General features: G+C 45.7%; 1 protein-coding gene across 1 annotated transcript in view; it reads right to left on the bottom strand.

Annotated features, from left to right (window-relative positions):
- Positions 1-19,388, bottom strand: part of LOC126529197 (BAI1-associated protein 3-like) — a 515,162-nt gene that overhangs the window by 15,501 nt on the left and 480,273 nt on the right. The window contains exons 25-30 of the mRNA XM_072289849.1: positions 18,947-19,015; positions 17,224-17,370; positions 15,176-15,464; positions 13,389-13,427; positions 2,100-2,223; positions 1,003-1,199 (exon numbers count right to left, since the gene is read on the bottom strand). Of these exons, the coding sequence (XP_072145950.1) occupies positions 1,003-1,199; positions 2,100-2,223; positions 13,389-13,427; positions 15,176-15,464; positions 17,224-17,370; positions 18,947-19,015 (865 nt within the window). The remainder of the gene's footprint in view (positions 1-1,002; positions 1,200-2,099; positions 2,224-13,388; positions 13,428-15,175; positions 15,465-17,223; positions 17,371-18,946; positions 19,016-19,388) is intronic.

The raw sequence follows: 19,388 nt of genomic DNA, 5'->3' as shown, positions 1-19,388 counted from the left end.
AAACCCAGGTGCGGCTTGGATTCAAGAGAAATGAATATTGAAATGCCCAAGCAGTAAGTAGTTACACCTAAGAGACACCTAATATAAGTAGTTGCGAGTCGCCTGCAAGGTAAATAAATGGCGATTACCTTTGTATATCACGAGGTTCACTTGTAGTTATTACGGCACATTATTAACGAATAATATTTTCCGTCGCTTACATCACGCAGTGTAAGTTTTTCCTGCCAAACACCCCTTTTCGTCAATTTTAACAAGCAGCTACCATCTCTCATTTCCATTTTGTCCTCCAATGCTTCCTGCATGCTTGCTCGGACTTTTACGCGAGGTAGTCTGTGACTTATCATTATAAGCGTCAGTTGACGAGAATTCCACCGGAAATGACCAAAACCGACGTACCATGGAGCTGATACTCAGTTTTGTTCATTCAGTAACACGTTTAATGTGGTAAACAGTATCGGATAAGATAACGAGTCCTTTGGAAGCAAAACTAATGGTAACATGTACATACGGATATGACATCTGACTATATGTCAGCTAAGCCTTCGAGTACAAAAACGTACAACACCTACAAGTGCAGTTATTTCCTTCGCACAGTAGACCGTTGGAACACCCCAGAAGAGAACATTTACTCGCTTCTGTTAAAAAAGCTTTAACTGCAGTTAGAAATAAATCTGCACCCGCGAAATTTTTCTCTTCATATTGGTTATAGTTCGTTGTCGATCCTCGATGTCAATTAATTAACTTTTCTTTTTTTGTTTTCTTGTTTCTGGTATCTCTAGTTCAATTGTATATGCCCACTTCTGCAATAGCCCTTTTCGTGTGGCTCCAATATCTACAAATAAAAAAAGAATAAAAGCTTGTTCGCTTCTTCAAGCACGTTATGAAGCCGATGTTTTGAGGCTATACAGTTACACGGCTCTTGAATGCAAATTTAAGGGTCCTTGTGCATAGAGCTCAAAGGGCAGAAAAGCGCAAGAATCTACGAAGACAGTTGAAACTCACTTTTCTCCTTCGGCTGCAAGAGTGGCAAGTCGACAGGCTGAGATGGCGCGATGGGCAGTGTCTCCTCGACACCGGCCACCGCGGCCAGGGCGTAGAAGGCTTCACCTTCGAAGTCGTTCCTCGTCATCATGTCGTGGTCCATCACCGTAAAGCTCAGGATGGCCACCGCTTGGCGGCACCGCTCCTGGCCCACCGAGCTGTCGTCAGGAAGGAGAGACACAGTAACTGCACTAGCTTCTTGCATGAACAAGCAAATTCTCGACCGAGGTCCTTGCCACACGTGCAAAATACCGTCACACGGGTGCCCATCTTCGCTACACGACAAGTGCAAGGCGCCATCCCATACTGATCCTGCTCTAGCTAAGCGATAAACGGAAGGCGTCATCTCATGCGTAACTACTTTCGCTACGATAAATCCTCATCCTCATAATCAGCCTATCTTCACGTCCACTCCAGGACGACGACCTCTCCCAGCGATCGCCACTTACTCCCGTCTTGCGCTAGGTGATTGCAACTCGCTAGTGAAAATTTTCTAATTTCTTCCCCTCACCTAATTTGCTGCCATCTACGACTGCGCTTCCCTTCCCTTGGCGCCCATTCTGCAACTCTAATGGTCCACCGGTTATCTGCCCTACGCATTATGTGGCTTGCCCAGCTCCAAACGAGAAATGCAAAGCACTAAACCATATGCGCGTATTTTCAATAAACAGTTAGTGCACACCACTAACCCAGCTTTGCTACACGATAACCACAAAGCACCGTTCCACTGCTACCTATCTCCAATAAACAAGTGCAGAGCACAATTCCGCACGTACCTAGCTTCACCACACGACAACTGCAAAGCGCCATCTTGTAGATGCCTAAGCCGTCTCTACAACCTGCCCCGCCCCCCTAAACGACGTCTCGAATGCACCAGTCCATCTTCAACACACGACAAAGTATTTCGATCAGGTTACTCTAAAGTGCTTGTCGAACTGTCTGTCGAGAAGCACCTCTGCTGATTCCAGTTACAGTGTTGCACCGAAGCCAACGCAGACGGGCCTAAAGGAGCATTTCAGTTCGCGAACACCAGGAGACAAGTAAGAATGATGGCTCACAATTCAAAGCTCTCGTCAAAGAGCGGGTAGAGAGTCTTCTTCTGCACCCGGGTCCTCTGCTGGGGGCAGTCCGGGAACAGGTGACGCGGTAGGATCTCCAGAATGACGAAAGGGTCGCTGTAACCTAGTGGTTTGAGAACGAGTTGGCACAGGTAACGTTTGCAAGAAAACACCTGGTTCGCGCCGAACGTCAAGACGGAAAAACGCTGCTCCTAGACCTCGATCGTCGGACTGATTTGATGCGTTTGTTTTTGTGTGCAGGTAAATATCTTACAAATTCAATCGTTGTTATTTAGGACTGACCGTTGACTCTCTCCTCATGCTTGCTGATTTTCCAAAAAAAAATTATTTATATCCAGTGTTTACCTAACGCAACCTTCCCAAATAAGTCCACACGGCAGCGGAGGTTACTACAAATATACGCCAAGCAATCATTGGTGTACTTTTTTTTATTTGCCTGGATTGCCGTGAGCCACCACGTGATTTCACGTAAGCATGGACTCCCACTGCGCGCAGACACTGCAACAAATATTTATTAAACGTATTATTGTCCGTCTGTATTATTGCCTAATTTGGTCAGTTAACTGCACATACCAACTACATACTCCAATCCATTAGACAACCTCCTTGATACACAGACGAAACTTAACGCATCCTGCAGCGTTCACCATTTCGTTCGTGTGCGCGTTTAAGCATTCATTTTACAAATTTGGGACATTCATGCAGCGGTAGACATTCTAAGCCCTTCTTTCCTGCAAATCCCTTTGGCGTCATGCATGCACAATGAAAAAACAAATGTTTACGCCTTCCTTTGTGGTTCATCTTGTACCTGAACAATAACCGTGAGCTGTCTTACTTGCGTTTCCCTATTTGAACATTTCGCTCACTACTCTACAGTCAAAAATGCTAAGTAACGCTAGCAACGTGCGTGTGATTCGTGATTTACACGCACCAGGCTCACATGCTTAAAGAGAGAAAACGCATGCAAGATAGACGACGATTACAGTTCGTTAGAAAAGATTGCACCCTTCGGGGCTTACTTTGTCTCTGATGTACCACTTCGGACGAGCACCTTTATCCATTACCTTCACCAACACCGCCACCACCATACCCTCGGAAAGGGAGTGACTGCCCTCAACTCCTTTACGCCGGAGTAACTCCTTGCTTTGCATTCACCACCATTTCGGGGGAGTTCCCGTGTTCCATGAGACAATAACTTTACTCCACTAGGACACCCCTCCAATCACCGTATTTCTTTAGAACACTGGAACCTTGGAAAATAGAGCTAGATATGGCGCAAGCCCTCTCCCCGTTCTCAGAGCTCACACGGACATGTATGCACTGGTGTTGAGCAGCAACATAAAATTAAAAATATACATGCCACAATCCTAGTCACTCACACCTCGTCACCAGCGAACGATGACTTTCAATGGTCATGATATTCATCCATGCGGCTCCTCGATCCACCTGCGATACTACACCCTGCTTGACGGAGCTAAACCCGCGAAATGAAGTATTCCAAGACCACAACCGGCTCTCTGATACGTAGGCTTGCTTCTCCCAGAAAAATTCCAGCATGCAGCCCAACTCCCATGCAAAACAAAACAAAAGCAAACTTACGCGCTTCACCACCTGAAAACAAAACAGAAAGAAAAAAGGAAAGAAAAACAAAAAGAAAAAGAAAGTTGGTGTCTTCCAGTATTCGTGATTACTTGAAGTTATTTTGCTAAGTAACTTTTACCAATCACCCACCCCTTCCCCTTTACTCTTTAACATAATTATTTTAGCTATGTTTCACTTATCAACTGTGAGAAATTATGCGAAGACAAATAAAAATAATGGCAAACAACCCAAACAAAACCAACTGATACCGTAGATGTCAACCCCGTTACCTATGCCCAGGGCGAAAAAATAAGTGATTCAATTTCAACAATTGCGTAGCTGCGAACTTAAGCCGTGCACATTCTTCAGACAAACTGTGCATTCAAGAAAAACCAAATTTCCTATGAAACGTTTTGAAGGCAACATAGCTAGTGCGACGGTACGTATCACGTCGCGCTATGTATAAGCCACTCGTGGTAGCAGCAGCTATTGCCGCAACAGCATAAAGTAAACATGACAACTCTCAAAACTGGCAAGACCTTGCAAAGATCTTACTCCACGTTACATCCTCAGTTTCATTTAAACAGGTTCCAATGAAAGGATTCAGCCATTTCAAATATATTGCAATACAGCCTGCATAAACGCAAGTGCGTTAGTTTCGTAAAACACATGCAGCTGATCGTGTTGCCGTTTTCGTTTAACATAGTAGCAGGCATAATAAAAGTCAATGCGGACAACGATTGGCAAACATCAAGAAGGCGTCCCACAGATATTCGCTGGTAAATAGTAACGCAGCTGAGTCGGCTGCCCGTAGAAACCTCTGGTGAAGAACTTTCTCAGACATATTTAAAATGTTAACCCTTTGTGTCGATGCCGTGAGAACTGAGAAGTGTCGCAGTTCTGTAAAGGGAAAATCGTACAAATTACCATTGAACCTTCCGGGCTGTTCTATTACATTTCTGCATCGATCATCCCGCCTCCTCCAGTTTATTTCTATTTAGCAGAGATTAACGTATAGGACGAGTCGCGATCCCAATGCGTCAAGGATCTATGGAAACGCTTTGTCAATCTTGTACTAAATGGAAACGAACTTTATTAACATAGTTCTTTTTTCCCTAGTCTGCATACCATCACCAGCAAATATCACCTACGCTGACTAATTACCGCCTGTAGCGTTTATTTCTTAAGCATACCATTCTATTCTACATACTCCCGATGCTTCCACCGGAGTTGCGAAAAACCTTCTTTAGCCGTGCTGTGGATCTCTGCTGCCGGTTTGTCTTACATTTCAGTCCTCCAGTAATTCATCTAGAATTCTTTTCTGTTCGTTTTCAAGGTGACTGGGGTATGATTCTCCACTTTTACATGCGTGTTTGCTATTAGAACACCCTGCCCCTTTCGTTTCGACCAAGTACCCAAATCGCAGAAGTTAGGAAGCCTGAAAGCTACCGCCCGCCACAGTTCACATGCTATGTGCCTCAACCGCTTCTCATGCAGATACTCGCGTTATGCGTCTATAGCCTGAAACGCTTCATTCATAGTGCAGTCATTCGCACGCCCACAGCTAGCCTGCAAAGTGCCGTCTGCCTGATTGCACGGCCAGACGCGGCGCAATAACCTAGGCCACGCGAGTGTAAAGCCCCTCAATCTCCCAAAGTAGCGCCATTCGCTTCCCTCCTCCTCCGCTCGGCGCGGCCTCGACGGTGGCGCCGCCGGTGGTGGGCCTGCCGTAGCAGACGACGGCTAACACGTTACGGGAGGAAATCCGCAGAAAAGTTCGTTCGAGCCCTGCGGAGCAGTTTTTTCAATCGAGATCTTTCTTCGTCAGTCGGTAACTGGCCTTTAGAATTTCGTGTTAGAATTGCGGAGGAAATAGAGAAAATGACCATTATTCAAGGCGTATTTAAGGCGTAAAGCGCGCGACGTTGAGAGTTCGTGTTGCTGAAACACGACGCAAGCACGCGGTGTACTCAAACACGCGCGTAATTACCAATGTTTCAGGTGTTGACAGCGTGAAAGTATGCGTACGTGGTTTCGTAGGTTCATTCACGTACCTGCAGGACACTTTTGTTCGGTCGGCGCGTGAGAGATTCCGGCTGTGTGCGGTGAGTAATGCCTGGCAACAGGGCCGTTTTTTCATTGCGGGGTGCTTTGGTAATCGTGACGATATCTTGTTTTTTTTTTTTTTTTTTTTACAAGTACTGCTCCAGGAGGGCACATGTAATGGCTAACGGAAGCCTCTGAAGAGCACGTAACATTACACTAATGCAGACGTCGCAGGGAGCGTTCGCATACAAAATTGGCTGTCCGGGATCTTATACCCCCGTGGCATGCACAGGCTGCGGCGAGCCCCATCTAGCGCTGGTTCTAGCTTTGGTGTTGCCGTTGCCGCTTTGGTGCCCTGACGGCGCCGTCAATAACACGAAATAATGACAAGATGTTACACTAGTAAATAAAATTTATTGAAGAAATACAATCGCGCCGAGGCGCCAACTTCTAAAGCAGCACTAGCGCACGAGTATTATGAAACGCCAACGAGGAATTTACCGGCCCACGTACGACTCTACGATCAAAGTGCACGTTAAACATCCCCAGGCGAGCTAGATAAAGTTATCCGGAGCCATCCACTACGACCTCCATCCTAGCTTTAGTCGCTTCGGAACGTTAAAAACATTAATCACCACAAACCAAATCAATACATGCGGGCGTACATTCGAAGCTAAAAGACTGCATCGTAAGTAATAGTGAGCCTTGCAATAGCGTTGAGAATGTGCTAACTTCTGGTGGAGCTCAAAACACACCCTGAATAAAGTCGCTTTTATGTCACAGGCCAGCTGCAGATGCGTGCATTTCACCGCAAGACGATACTACATGAAACAAAGAGAGCACATTCGAAAAAAGAAAGTCAAACAACGCGCTAAAAACCACGCAGAGCATGAACACCCACTTTTTCGAAGCGGAAGGCGTGAACTAGGCTCAAAATAAGAGGTTGTGAGTAGCCGTGGCCCTAACTTCACTAAGCCGTGCGCTCTTTGCCACTTCCTCGAAGTCAGCCCGCCCGATCCTGCGAATCCACACTTCTTTTTGCGTTGCGCCCGCCGGACGGCAAAGCAAAAAGCTTTTTGCTCTCGCTGTGTCTGTTGCGGCAACCGAAGGTGCAGCAGCATGGCATTGCAATTAAGTTCTCGGCCCTGCACATTCTATTACGCTAACGCACTCCGTCAGTCCGCCTGCCGTACTTTCCTCGCGCAGGCCCAACAATAGAGGTCGGCGCGCGCTGGAAAGAAAAAATATACAAAAGCGCGGCGCCTGCTCCACGCTGGAAAGAAAAAAATATACAAAAGCGCGGCGCCCGCTTCCACGTGACACAGATTGGCCAATGGGGGAGCGGAGGAGGCTGGGGCGACAGGAGGCGTGGAGGAGGACGCGCCAGGGTGAGCGGGGTGGCGGAAAGATCTAAGAATGGCGCTACTTTTGAAAGATTGAGGGGCTTTACGCGAGTGACACTGCAAGCGCCACCTGCACGGCGTGAGTAGAACATCCGTTGACTTCGAAACCACACCAAAGTATTGTGCGACGCCGGTAATCTCCGAGGCCTCAAGCGAATTCAGCCTCCTTTCATCGATCTACGGCAGACGGCGCAACCACAGTGCTCAAACACAATGACGTTTCAAACCTCTTCGGCTCAGATCACGGAGGAAGAAAATGAACTAAGACAGCGCATTAAACTTCCCGCAGCCAGGCTAAGCAAGCCAACTCTGAGTGAAGGCATCGCCTTCAGTATATTCCTCAAACACGTGGCCCAACGCGAGACCTCTGAGCCTCAGCGTATTAGCCGCGAAAATTTGGCTCCCGGTAGTTTTTAGTGGATGCGCACAGGCCGCCATTGGAAAATGAACCTGGCAACGTTTAACGTTAGAACATTATCTAGTGAGGCGAGTCTAACAGTGTTAATGAAGGAATTAGAGGGTAGTAAATGGGATATAATAGGGCCCAGTGAGGTTAGGAGGACAAAAGAACCATATACAGGGCTAAAAAGCGGGCACGTCCTGTGCTGTCGGGGCTTAGCGGAGAGACGAGAACTAGGAGTCGGATTCCTGATTAATCAGGATATAGCTGGTAATAGCATTAACGAGAGCGTGGCAGGTCTTGTTGTGAAATTTAATAAGAGGTACAAATTGAAGGTCGTACAGGTCTACGCCCCTACATCCACTCATGATGACCAGGAAGTCGAAAGCTTCTATGAAGACATGGAATCGGCGATGGATAAAGTCAAAACAAAATACACTATACTGATGGGCGACTTCAATGCCAAGGTAGGCAAGAAGTAGGCTGGAGACAAGTCAGTGGGGGAATATGGCATAGGCTCTAGGAATAGCAGGGGAGAGTTATTAGTAGAGTTTGCAGAACAGGATAATATGCCTATAATTAATACCTTCTTCCGCAAGCGGGATAGCCGAAGGTGGACGTGGAGGAGCCCGAATGGCAAGACAAGAAATGAAATAGACTCCATACTCTGCGCTAACCCTGGCATCATACAAGATGTGGACGTGCTCGGCAAGGTGCGCTGCAGTGACCATAGGATGGTAAGAACTCGAATTAGCCTAAACTTGAGGACGCAACGGAAGAAACTGGTACATAAGAAGCCAATCAATGAGTAAGCGGTAAGAGACAAACTAGAGGAATTCCGGATCAAGCTACGGAACAGGTATTCGGCATTAACTCAGGAAGAGGACCTTAGTATTGAAGCAATGAACGACAATCTTACGGGCATCATTAAGGAGTGTGCAATAGAAGTCGGTGGTAACTCGGTTAGACAGGATACCAGTAAGCTATCGCAGGAGACGAAAGACCTGATCAAGAAACGCCAATGTATGAAAGCATCTAACCCTACAGCTAGAGTAGAACTGGCAGAACTTTCTAAGTTAATCAACAAGCGTAAGACAGCTCACATAAGGAACTATAATATGAATAGAATTGAACATGCTCTAAGGAACAGAGGAAACCTAAAAGCAGCGAAGAAGAAACTAGGAATAGGTAAGAATCAGATGTCTGCGTTAAGAGACAAAGCCGGCAATATCATTACTAATATGGATGAGATAGTTCAAGTGGCTGAGGAGTTCTATAGAGAGAGAGAGAAGGGAAGACAGAAAGGCAGGGAGGTTAACTAGACTGAGTCCAGTTTGCTACCCTACACGTGGGGAGGGGAATGGGGAGTGAAAGAGGGAGAGAGAGAACTTAGGTGCAGGATGTCTACAGTCTGGCACTCAAGTCTGTTGCCCTCAGGTAGCGAAAAAGCGCTCGAACTGCTTTCTGGGCCAATGAACTATGAGGCCAGGCCCCCAAGATCTTCGCTTCCGTAAATGGCCTGTCATCCAGTCTATTTAAGGCACACTGGAGAGTTTCGCGTTGATTATCGAAGCGAGAACAGTGGCACAGAAGGTGACTGATGGTCTCTTCACACTTGCACTTAGCGCACATTGGTGAATCCGCCATTCCAATACGATAGCTGTAGGAGTTGGTGAATGCTACTCCTACCCACAGCCGACACAGCAGTGTTGCGTCACGTCGTGGAAGGTTCGCTGGTAATGTAAGTTTCAGTGATGGGTCGAGGCTGTGTAAACGACACAGAGTTCTGAGGTGTATGCCAGCAACCTAACGTGACTGTACGAGCGAGACTGCGAAGCTCTCTTGCAGCGTCGACTCTGGATAAAGGTATAAGGAGTGTCGGTGAGCCAGCCTGGGCACGTCGGGCAGCGTCATCGGCGAGGTGATTACCAACGATGCCACAATGTCCCGGCAGCCACTGAAATATGATATTATGTCCTCTATATAGAGATTTATACAGTACCAGTAGTACCTACGACGATAATGTTAGTGAGAATAGTCTAGAGGAATTTGAAATCCCACAAGTAACGCCGGAAGAAGTAAAGAACGCCTTTGGAGCTATGCAAAGGGGAAAGGCAGCGGGGGAGGATCAGGTAACAGCAGATTTGTTGAAGGATGGTGGGCACATTGTTCTAGAAAAACTGGCCACCCTGTATACACAATGCCTCATGACCTCGAGCGTACCGGAATCTTGGAAGAACGCTAACGAAATCCTAATCCATAAGAAAGGGGACGCCAAAGACTTGAAAAATTATAGACCGATCAGCTTACTGTCCGTTGCCTACAAAGTATTTACTAAGGTAATCGCAAATGGAATCAGGAACGTCTTAAACTTCTGTCAACCAAATGACCAGGCATGATTCCGTAAAGGCTACTTAACAATAGACCATATTCACACTATCAATCAGGTGATAGAGAAATGTGCTGAATATAACCAACCCTTATATATAGCTTTCATTGATTACGAAAAAGCGTTTGATTCGATCGAAACCTCAGCAGTCATGGAGGCACTACGGAATCAGGGTGTGGACGAGCCATATGTAAAAATACTGAAAGATATCTATAGCGGCTCCACAGCCACCGTAGTCCTCGATAAAGAAAGCAACAAAATCCCAATAAAGAAAGGCGTCAGGCAGGGAGATACGATCTCTCAGATGCTATTCACAGCGTGTTTACAGGAGGTATTCAGAGACCTGGTGTGGAAAGAATTGGGGATAAGAGTTAATGGAGAATACCGTAGTAACTTGAGATTCGCTGATGATATTTCCTTGCTTAGTAACTCAGGGTACCAATTGTAATGCATGCTCACTGACCTGGAGAGGCAGGGCAGAAGGGTGGGTCTAAAAATTAATCTGCAGAAAACTAAAGTAATGTTTAACAGTCTCGGAAGAGAACAGCAGTTTACGATAGGTAGCGAGACACTGGAAGTGGTAAGGGAATACATCTACTTAGGGCAGGTAGTGGCCACAGATTCGGATCATGAGACTGAAATAATCAGAAGAATAAGAATGGGCAGGTGTGCGTTTGGCAGGCATTCTCAAATCATGAACAGCAGGTTGACACTACCCCTAAAGAGAAAAGTATATAGCAGCTGTGTCTTACCGGTACTCACGTACGGGGCAGAAACCTGGAGGCTTACAAAAAGGGGTTCTACTTAAATTGAGGACGACGCAACTAGCTATGAAAAGAAGAATGATGGGTGTAACGTTAAGGGATAAGAAAAGAGCAGATTGGGTGAGGGAACAAACGCGAGTAAATGACATCTTAGTTGAAATCAAGAAAAAGAAATGGGCATGGGCAGGACATGTAATGAGGAGGGAAGTTAACCGATGGTCATTAAGGATTACGGACTGGATTCCGAGGGAAGGGAAGCGTAGCAGGGGGCGGCAGAAAGTTAGGTGGGCGGATGAGATTAAGAAGCTTGCAGGGACAACATGGCCACAATTAGTAGATGACCTGGGTAGTTGGAGAAGTATGGGAGAGGCCTTTGCCCTGCAGTGGGCGTAACCAGGCTGATGATGATGACTTCTGCCTGCAGCAAAGTTCCATAAACCTACTAGAGGGAACTGCAGCTCTAGTGCCTGCGAGACCTAGAAGCAGGGACGGTTAAGCCATCATGGGAACTATGGTTAGCACGTCCATATATGCCTAAATGCTGCCCTCTGTCTTTAAAGGGTTACTCGACTTTTCAAACTGATCCATTTTGAGAACGTACTGATTTATAAAGGACATCAATGCACTGATGGGACAGCACAATTTGAACACGTGCAACCTCTAGTACAGAAGCCCGATAATGATCCATCAAGCCGTGGACGCATGGTGAAGCGCTACGACTGCTATGAGCAGCAATTACTGCCTGCTCGCAGTGTCCTTTTTTGCCTTCTCCATTTCAAAAATGGGGCATAGATTTCTTTGCAATTTAGGCTAATGAAGGCAGTGAAAGTGTAATAAACGAAGCCACAACAACGTCTGAAGCCACAAGCACGAAGGTCAGACAAATCCATATACTAACTATCATTCTCATAGTGGCCGAACAATCGCAGCCCAAGAGTTCCTTCTAGTAATTGTAGAGAACTCTATGGCCTTCCCTATTACGAAGCACTAAGCCCTACCACAGGCTCTGACTGGATAATCACGTGCTCGGCCAACTCGTTTGGCTTCAATAATGCTGTGCCATTACTCCCTAGTAGTTCCTGTCTTCTTGCACGTTTCGGACGCTCGACAGTTGCAGCAATCGTACTCGCAAGTGAAGCCGCATAAGCCATCTCGTCGCGGTCACCGAAGCCGCACAAAACCGCAAGGCGCGCCCGCAGCACTCGTCCACAAGATCTGCATTTCGGCTCGTACAAGCTTTCTTGGACCTGTACGCATGTGGCTGCAGACCGCGTGACGAAAATTGGAACGCCGAGATTTTGAGAATTGATCACAAGTAGGTTTGTCAGCTGCCGGCATCGAGGTTTCATGTGCGCCTGTATTTGTTCTGAAGTATACTTCAGATGCCTCTGCTTCAGGGGCTCTGCCGGGATAGCACTAGCGTCGTCATTTTTTTTTTTTTTACAACCACAATCGCCAAGAGCGTGATCTGGTTGTTCTCCTCGCAGGGACTCCTTTAAACGGTTCCGCTTAGGTTTCTACACTCTGTTGTTCTTTTTAAATAATTTACTCGGTCACTACTCCAAACGTGACAGAAGGCACAATTCAAAGCGTGATCGCGCAGATGTATCACAACCATTAACTCCTCCCACCGTTGACGACAATGCAGTTGAACGCTCTCAAGGTTTACTCTCGCACGATTGTTTACCTTCGTATGAATGGTACAACTAGTTCAAATATTTCGCGCATCGAGGCCCGCAATGCGCGTTTTCGGCCGAGTGAAAATACTGGTATGCAGCCCAGCCAGCAACACTGACGAGGTTTCTTTCCGTCTAGGCTGACTGCCCTCCGCTGGGGGCGCTATGAAATACGTTGGGTAATGATGTTTCGGAGCATGTTAAACAACACAACCTTGTCAAAAATTTACTCGCAGCCGTCGACTGCGAAAAGGTTCCAAACTCGGGTGTCCCAACAATTGCTTACACTTCATTACAGGTGCCATCAGCGAATGCTAAAGACAAATGAAGACTGCATTTCATTTCTTTGAAGTTTCAACATTTTATTACGCGATTGTTTCCCTCATTTGCTATCTTCGTCCCTTCGCTAACTTCGCAATCGCAACAGGTTGTTATCGCAGCACATTGGTTTCAGATGGATGTCATTAGAACGTCTCCGGAACACTGAGTGTAAGGAAAGCGTGATCGAAGTTTGGACGCATTTATGCTCCTTAATCCTATTTCTCTGTTCTGCATAAAGCGGCAAAATTTCGTAGCCAATTTTGTGCAGCCGAGAGAAAATGACTCTGAATATTAAACATCGACGCACCTACGTTCCAAAGTGTCGACAGAACTCCGGGTGAGGAAGTATATCATCATCATTCGTACGATCGTGAACAACCGTTGTAACTTGTACGGCCGGCTACACATCATCCTGGAAATAAGCAGCCCTGCCAAATGCGATGCCTGTGCAACGCAACTCTTTATTACATTGTGTAATCATGCCAGCACCTTTTCTTCTTTTTTTTTAAGTCGAGCGGTGATACGGATTCGTTTTCACACTTTCAAAGCGTGAAACTTACAAAAAGACGGCTGTAAATAGTACGAAATGAAAACCCTGTCACAATGTTCATATGATACCACGAACGTATTCACTTGAATCACTTCGTTAACAGCTTAAACTGAGTGAGAGATGGCATTTGTTGCTCACCGTTAGGGTCCAGCGGCTGCAGATCCCGGGCGTTCATGACTGCGAATGATAGCACGGTGTGCACAGGGTTACTCACGCCTTCTGCACACATTTCGCGCTCCAACATGCAGAAACACCGATCACGGACTAATCGGTAAAGGAAGTTTCTCTGCGAGGTCCCCGTTTCTGTCACCCCTCTCCACAAAACGCGCAAAAAAGGAAACTTTAGCAAGAATTTTTGCTGTGAGCACACGTAACAAAGTGCGTCAGTTCCTTCCGCAGCGCACACCCCCTCGACAAAGGTTCATTGCGTCTTTCTGCCTTAATTATACAGGGTTTTTTTATGGGATAAGACACTCGTTAAGATACTATAGGCATTTCGGATTTTAGCCACTGGGAACAGCCGTTATACGCAGTTTCAAATCCATATCTCTATTTTCGAATTCGCAAGGATTCTTTTAAAATTGCCTATATACTTTTCAGTTTCCAGGTTCGTTTCGAGTGTTATGCAAGTTTCCCATTTAAGATAACGGGAGCATTGTCACTGCTTATTCGTTGTTGCTCAGTTTACAAGTCTGATGAACTGCAATCCACCTGCGTTTCGTTATGTATATGTATTCTCGGTATTTCAAATGTTGTTACTCCTCCATACACTAACGTCCTAAGGGGCGTTGTAAACATTGTTAATGAACAGGTTAGTTGTGCCCCATACTCTAATGAGGTATGGTCATACAGGTTTATAAAGTAGCGGGTCACGGTTAAAAAAATTTCTATATAATCATATAAGATTATGAGTATTGAGCATATGAAGCGTACAGTTTGTTTTTTTTTTCTAAAAAGGGCACACATCTGGGGTTTAACGATGTCCATACAAGCTTTACTAGGGACCTACAGATTTTCAGTAAACTGCAGCTATTCGTCTACTTGAACGGATTCTTTGAAACCACCTCCGCATTTACATCGAATAAGAGGACAGAACGGAATATAGACGCGATAAGGCGTGGACTGGCGTTTACCTGCTGACGCTTTAAAAGAAAGAAAAGCAAGCGACATAATTTTAACGACAAAAAAACAGGAAGACCGACTTCGTTAACGAAAAGAAAGAGGAAACACAAAAAATGGATTAATAGTATGAGCCACTCTTGGAGGCAAACAAACAGGAGACGAACTTGAAGAGTTGTTGGCCTCTGCAGTCAAAGGGTCGCTCACTAAACGGAACATTGCGTATCGCGACGGGATATCGTCAACAACACCGGAAAATTCCACAACTATGCGGTTACGCCAAATAGAACGTTCCGTTGAATGAGCTATCTTCAGTAGTAGTAGTAGTAGTAGTAGTAGTAGTAGTAGTAGTAGTAGTAGTAGTAGGATGATGATGATGATGATGATGATGATGATGGGCTCATATTATGGCTCATACCCACACTGTGGGATTGGCCAAGAATTGCGTGCTGAGACTATTACCTATTCTTTTGAAGTGTTAGATATTCGATGAAAAAAAAGGGAAGAAAAGGAAAACAGTCAAAAAGTTATTCGTATTGTTGACTGTATGTAACCGCAAACGGCATCAAACACGTTCCTGTGGCTGACCCCTGTAACTGACGCACCGAAAGATAGTACGATTTCTGATGATAACATTAACCCTGATTTAGCAAGCAAGCGAATTTAACAAACGAATACTTCCTATTAATCTCTCGCTTGCCACTCCACTTTCTTTCCTTTCCCAAAGCCGGTCTTCGCGCCTTTTTTGTCGTCGTTACTACAGCGTAGATATCTATATGTATATATCTATAAATAGATATTCTTACCGTCCACGCAGAGGCACTCGGCTGCGGCGTTGTAGCTGAGCCGTACTGTGAGCCAGCCGTAAGGGGAAGCGCCCGACTGGATCTGCCGGTTCTGCTCCTCGAGCCTCTGCAGGCAGTACAGCTCGATGAGGTCGGCCGTGTCCGCCTTGTGCAGCTTGAGCAGCCTGTCCAGGTCCTGGTACGGAAGGCTGTGCAGTGACTTCAGGGACAGTCCTTTGTCCTCGGCGTGGAAGAACTCCAGGAGCACGCCCAGAGACGAGAAGAGCCGCTGGAAGAACCCCAAGCGCTCCTGCGCGGTATACAGTCCCGATGGATAAGCGAACGCTAAGCGCTCGACGTGGTTACGGCATCAGGACAGGTCGCAACTTTTGGCCCGAGCGGAGTCGTGAAGCGGTAGAAGAAAAAAAAACAACAGCCAAATGCGAGAACCAAATGCCACGTTTCGGCAAAACGTACCTTGATTAGCCGACGTTGGCGCGTTAATGTGTTGGAGCCTTCCGGTCCTTTTTCGGATAGAATACAATCCGTTACAAGGCCACACCAATCTAAACATCAGTAACACACTCCAACCTAAACTGAACTCACAAATGTAAGTCACACTAAATCATGATCATTTAACCGGCAGCTCAACAATACAGTTGACCTAATGAAACCAACTGCGAAAGCTAGACAAATCCAAATATTAGTCTGTGGCTCTCCGTTCATTTATCTTCTACCTCGTCAAAAGTGGTATTCGCAAGAATGTCGACCGCGAGCTGCGGCAGATGTTTTGGCGACAAAACCTGACGGCTTCGTCGGTCTTTTCTTAGTGCACGTGATGGTCGTAATTTTACCAATGCTACAATTCTTTCCTTTGTTTAAGCATGCCGTTTCATCTCCATAGAGGTGCGTCTCAAATTCACGCATTCACCTTGTCAAAACAAGCCCATACATTTACCTTTACCCCGGGGTCTACAATATTTTGACCAATTGGATATCGCTTAGTATTTGAGCGGAAGCTTTTTCCCATTTCATTTGGTATTTAGGCTAGATAATGAACAAATAGAGCAATAAGTACATTCTATGCAGAGACCTTCTCACCTTGCCGCTTAAAGGGTTAGTGCCAAGTTAAAGCGAAGTTTCGCTCGTATAAATGCACTAAGTTAAAGGACAAAACAATAGATGAAATAAGACCACAAAATGGCACCTGGAACTTGGAACCAAATGGAACATGGCACAAAAAGGTCAGGTGAAATAGAGCACATACAGTAGGCTAACACTACATGAAATAAAAAACTCTGCTCAATATATAGTGAGGACGGCGTTAGCCATATCTATCTGGTGTTTGCATACTTGGATACGCCACGTTGAAGTCCTCCAAACGGATGTGCTCTGTGTGAAATAATGTAGTTTTATAATTTGTTTCCTTTAACTTCGTGATGTCGTTGTGACTTCTGAAATTTTACAGTGTTGCTCATGCGAAAGCGCCCAACCGGCGTTGTTAGTTGTTGTCAACATGTCATTTATTCATCTATCAATAAAATGTGCTACTAGGTGCGCTTGTTGAACTTAGTTGATAACAGCGGGAAGGGGCACGGCAAACGAATAAACCCGACAAAGCAGAGCTCTCACTGTCAAATGATCGTTATTATTATGTGCTGCTGAATGTGCGTGTCGCAATAATTAGTTGACAGCCAGCACTCCGTCCCGCAAGAGCTAATCATCGTCGCGTCCTTGCGCTACAGGTCGCTTGTCTACGACGTCACAGGCCATTGTTTCCGGAGACGTCAGGTTCCGTCGTTTTAACGGAGGGCGCCGGGAGTGTATACCAATCGCATCGTTAGCCTCCCTAATCAAGGTCCACGTGGAGCCTCGCCTAGCTCTGCAATGACCACTGCTCCTCTGCAAATTAGGTAGCCACCAGCCCGGTTCGAAACACGCCATCATGCAATTGGTTCAGACTCGACACTTTGAGAAAGAAAAGACGGTCGGCAACTATCATCCCCATTGCGTGCAAAGTAATACGTTCGGCAAACCGGAGCTGCGAAAGACCAGCGGCGAGTTCTTACCCCGAGATTGTTCCTGGCGGTGAGCATCAGTTCCTGCAATACAACCCTCCAGACAGCTTCCAAGGTTCGATAGAAGTTCACCTTCATCAGAGACTCGTACAGCGTCCGTAGGTTGTTGTCCAGGTAGTCTATTAATGGACCCAGTGCCTGCGACGGGAATAGATCGCCGTTGAGGAGCCGGGTAAATTAGGGCCGCGATTCTCCATTGCTTTCTTCGTGGTGTGTTTGCAAACACTTCAATGGCTTTTCCAGCTCAGCGACGGACGAAGCGCTCGTGACAGACGAAAATCGTACGTAAAGCCACGGCTCTAAGCTTATTCTGTGTATGCAAAGCACGGCAGGGTGGAATTACACAATTCGTTCATAGTCGACAGGGCGCCGAAATGGTGCGCAATTGCAGAAAAACTCGTTACTTCGTGAAAATAAATAAACACTTCATGGCGCGAAGATTAAGTCTGTAGAACAGTTAATGCTCCTGCAGGCATGAGCAAAGCCGGAACGTCAATTGAGGTCAAAAGACACACACAATAAAAGACGAATACTGCCTCCACTAGAAAAGCGTATCTTTATACAGTTGAAACTCGATTTAACGAAGTAATGAGTGCGCTCGAATTATTACGTTAAATCGGGAAGTTTGTAAAATCAAGAAAGGAATGTTTCGGTCCTTCTAAATATAAGATTGTAACGTTGCGACACGCAAAAGCTACCGCGGCATTGTTTGTCCCGCTAATCTGACCATCTGTCGCATAAGCTATGGAATAACGAAAGCAACCTAAGGAGGCGGTGTCGAGTCCGGTGTTCTGTGCATGGGCGCGGCGTGTAGTCTCGTCTAAATAAAGGTAGGGCCCTGACTAGGACATCTAGATGTTTTAACGCGATAGCTTTAGCACACACGCTAGAAGAAAAACCCGTCTGTGTCAAAATTGCAAAGAAATTGCCGCTTTTTTTGTTCATTTATTTCAGGAAAAACTTCGTTAGATCAAGTTCGGCCAAGTTAGTTTCATTAATTCGGGTTGATGATAACGCTGAACCCTATGCGTGCCTGCTGGGGAACTGAAATTAGTTCGTTAGATCGGGAACTTCGTAAAATCGGGTTCGTTAGATCGAGTTGTAAGTGTATCTGCGTTAGTGTAAGCATGTACACTTTATTACAGTATACGGACGCATGAAATCGCGCCCATTGCCTAAAAGGACAAAAGTACTGTAAAATTAATAACTAAATTAAATATTACGTCTAATTTTGAAGCATGAGTCCTGTTATGATTATCCAAATAAGTTCTTTTCTTTTTCACTTGTACAGACTATGCGCTTTTTAGGCTGCAATTATGTCATGCAGCAATAATCATCATGAATGTTCCGCGTATCTTCGAACGCTGTATCCAGCGCCCTGCGTCAACTGCCTTCCTGTGATGAGGAATACGTAGAAAGTTTACTGGCGTTGCGTTCTTGGTAAGAAGTTACAGGGCGGGTGGCACAGTGACAAAGAAATTAAAGGCAAGTATATATAATGAAGATTCTGGTTGGCAGCAAAGTTATGCCCTGCAGGGTACAAAATCGTACAAATGTGCCGTGTAAGCATTCGAATGCAGAGTATATGATAAAAAACTTCCAACTGTTTTGTCATCTCCAGAAGTTATGTATTTACTCTCACCATAAACATTTCGATTAATGAATGACAGGAGCGAAAGCAGTAATTGCGAGAAGAAAAAAATGTGCGCCTTACACTGTCAGCATCTAGACGTTCTGGTGCCCATGCCAGGTGGAAGAGAAACTTCTTGATCTCGGGTCGCATCTGTAGAAAGAGCCAACATGAAGATAAGTAACGCATTACTGAAAAGCCCTGATGGAAAGCAGTTTATGATTATATTGTTAGCTGTACCAACGAACACGGAGTGCATGAGCGCATTCGCAAGTCTTCGACAACATTAGAACAATATCAATACCATCTTCTTGTTTACTGATATACTGATGCAAACAAAAACAAGAACTCGAAATTCGGACAATGCAAACGGGGTACCGTGAGTGCTACCACTTAGAGAAAGTGTACAATTATTTTCAATCGCAAGAACGAGATGGTATATGAAAGCTGGCAGAGAGTAGAAATAGGTAGCCTGATTTAAACAAAACGGTATGAAAATCTTATTTGACTCGCAAATGAAAAAAAA

This window comes from Dermacentor andersoni, chromosome 8, assembly GCF_023375885.2.
Source record: "Dermacentor andersoni chromosome 8, qqDerAnde1_hic_scaffold, whole genome shotgun sequence".
NCBI lineage: Eukaryota > Metazoa > Arthropoda > Arachnida > Ixodida > Ixodidae > Dermacentor > Dermacentor andersoni.
The sequence above is the reverse complement of the archived record's forward strand: the minus strand, read 5'-3'. Positions and strand labels throughout refer to the sequence as shown.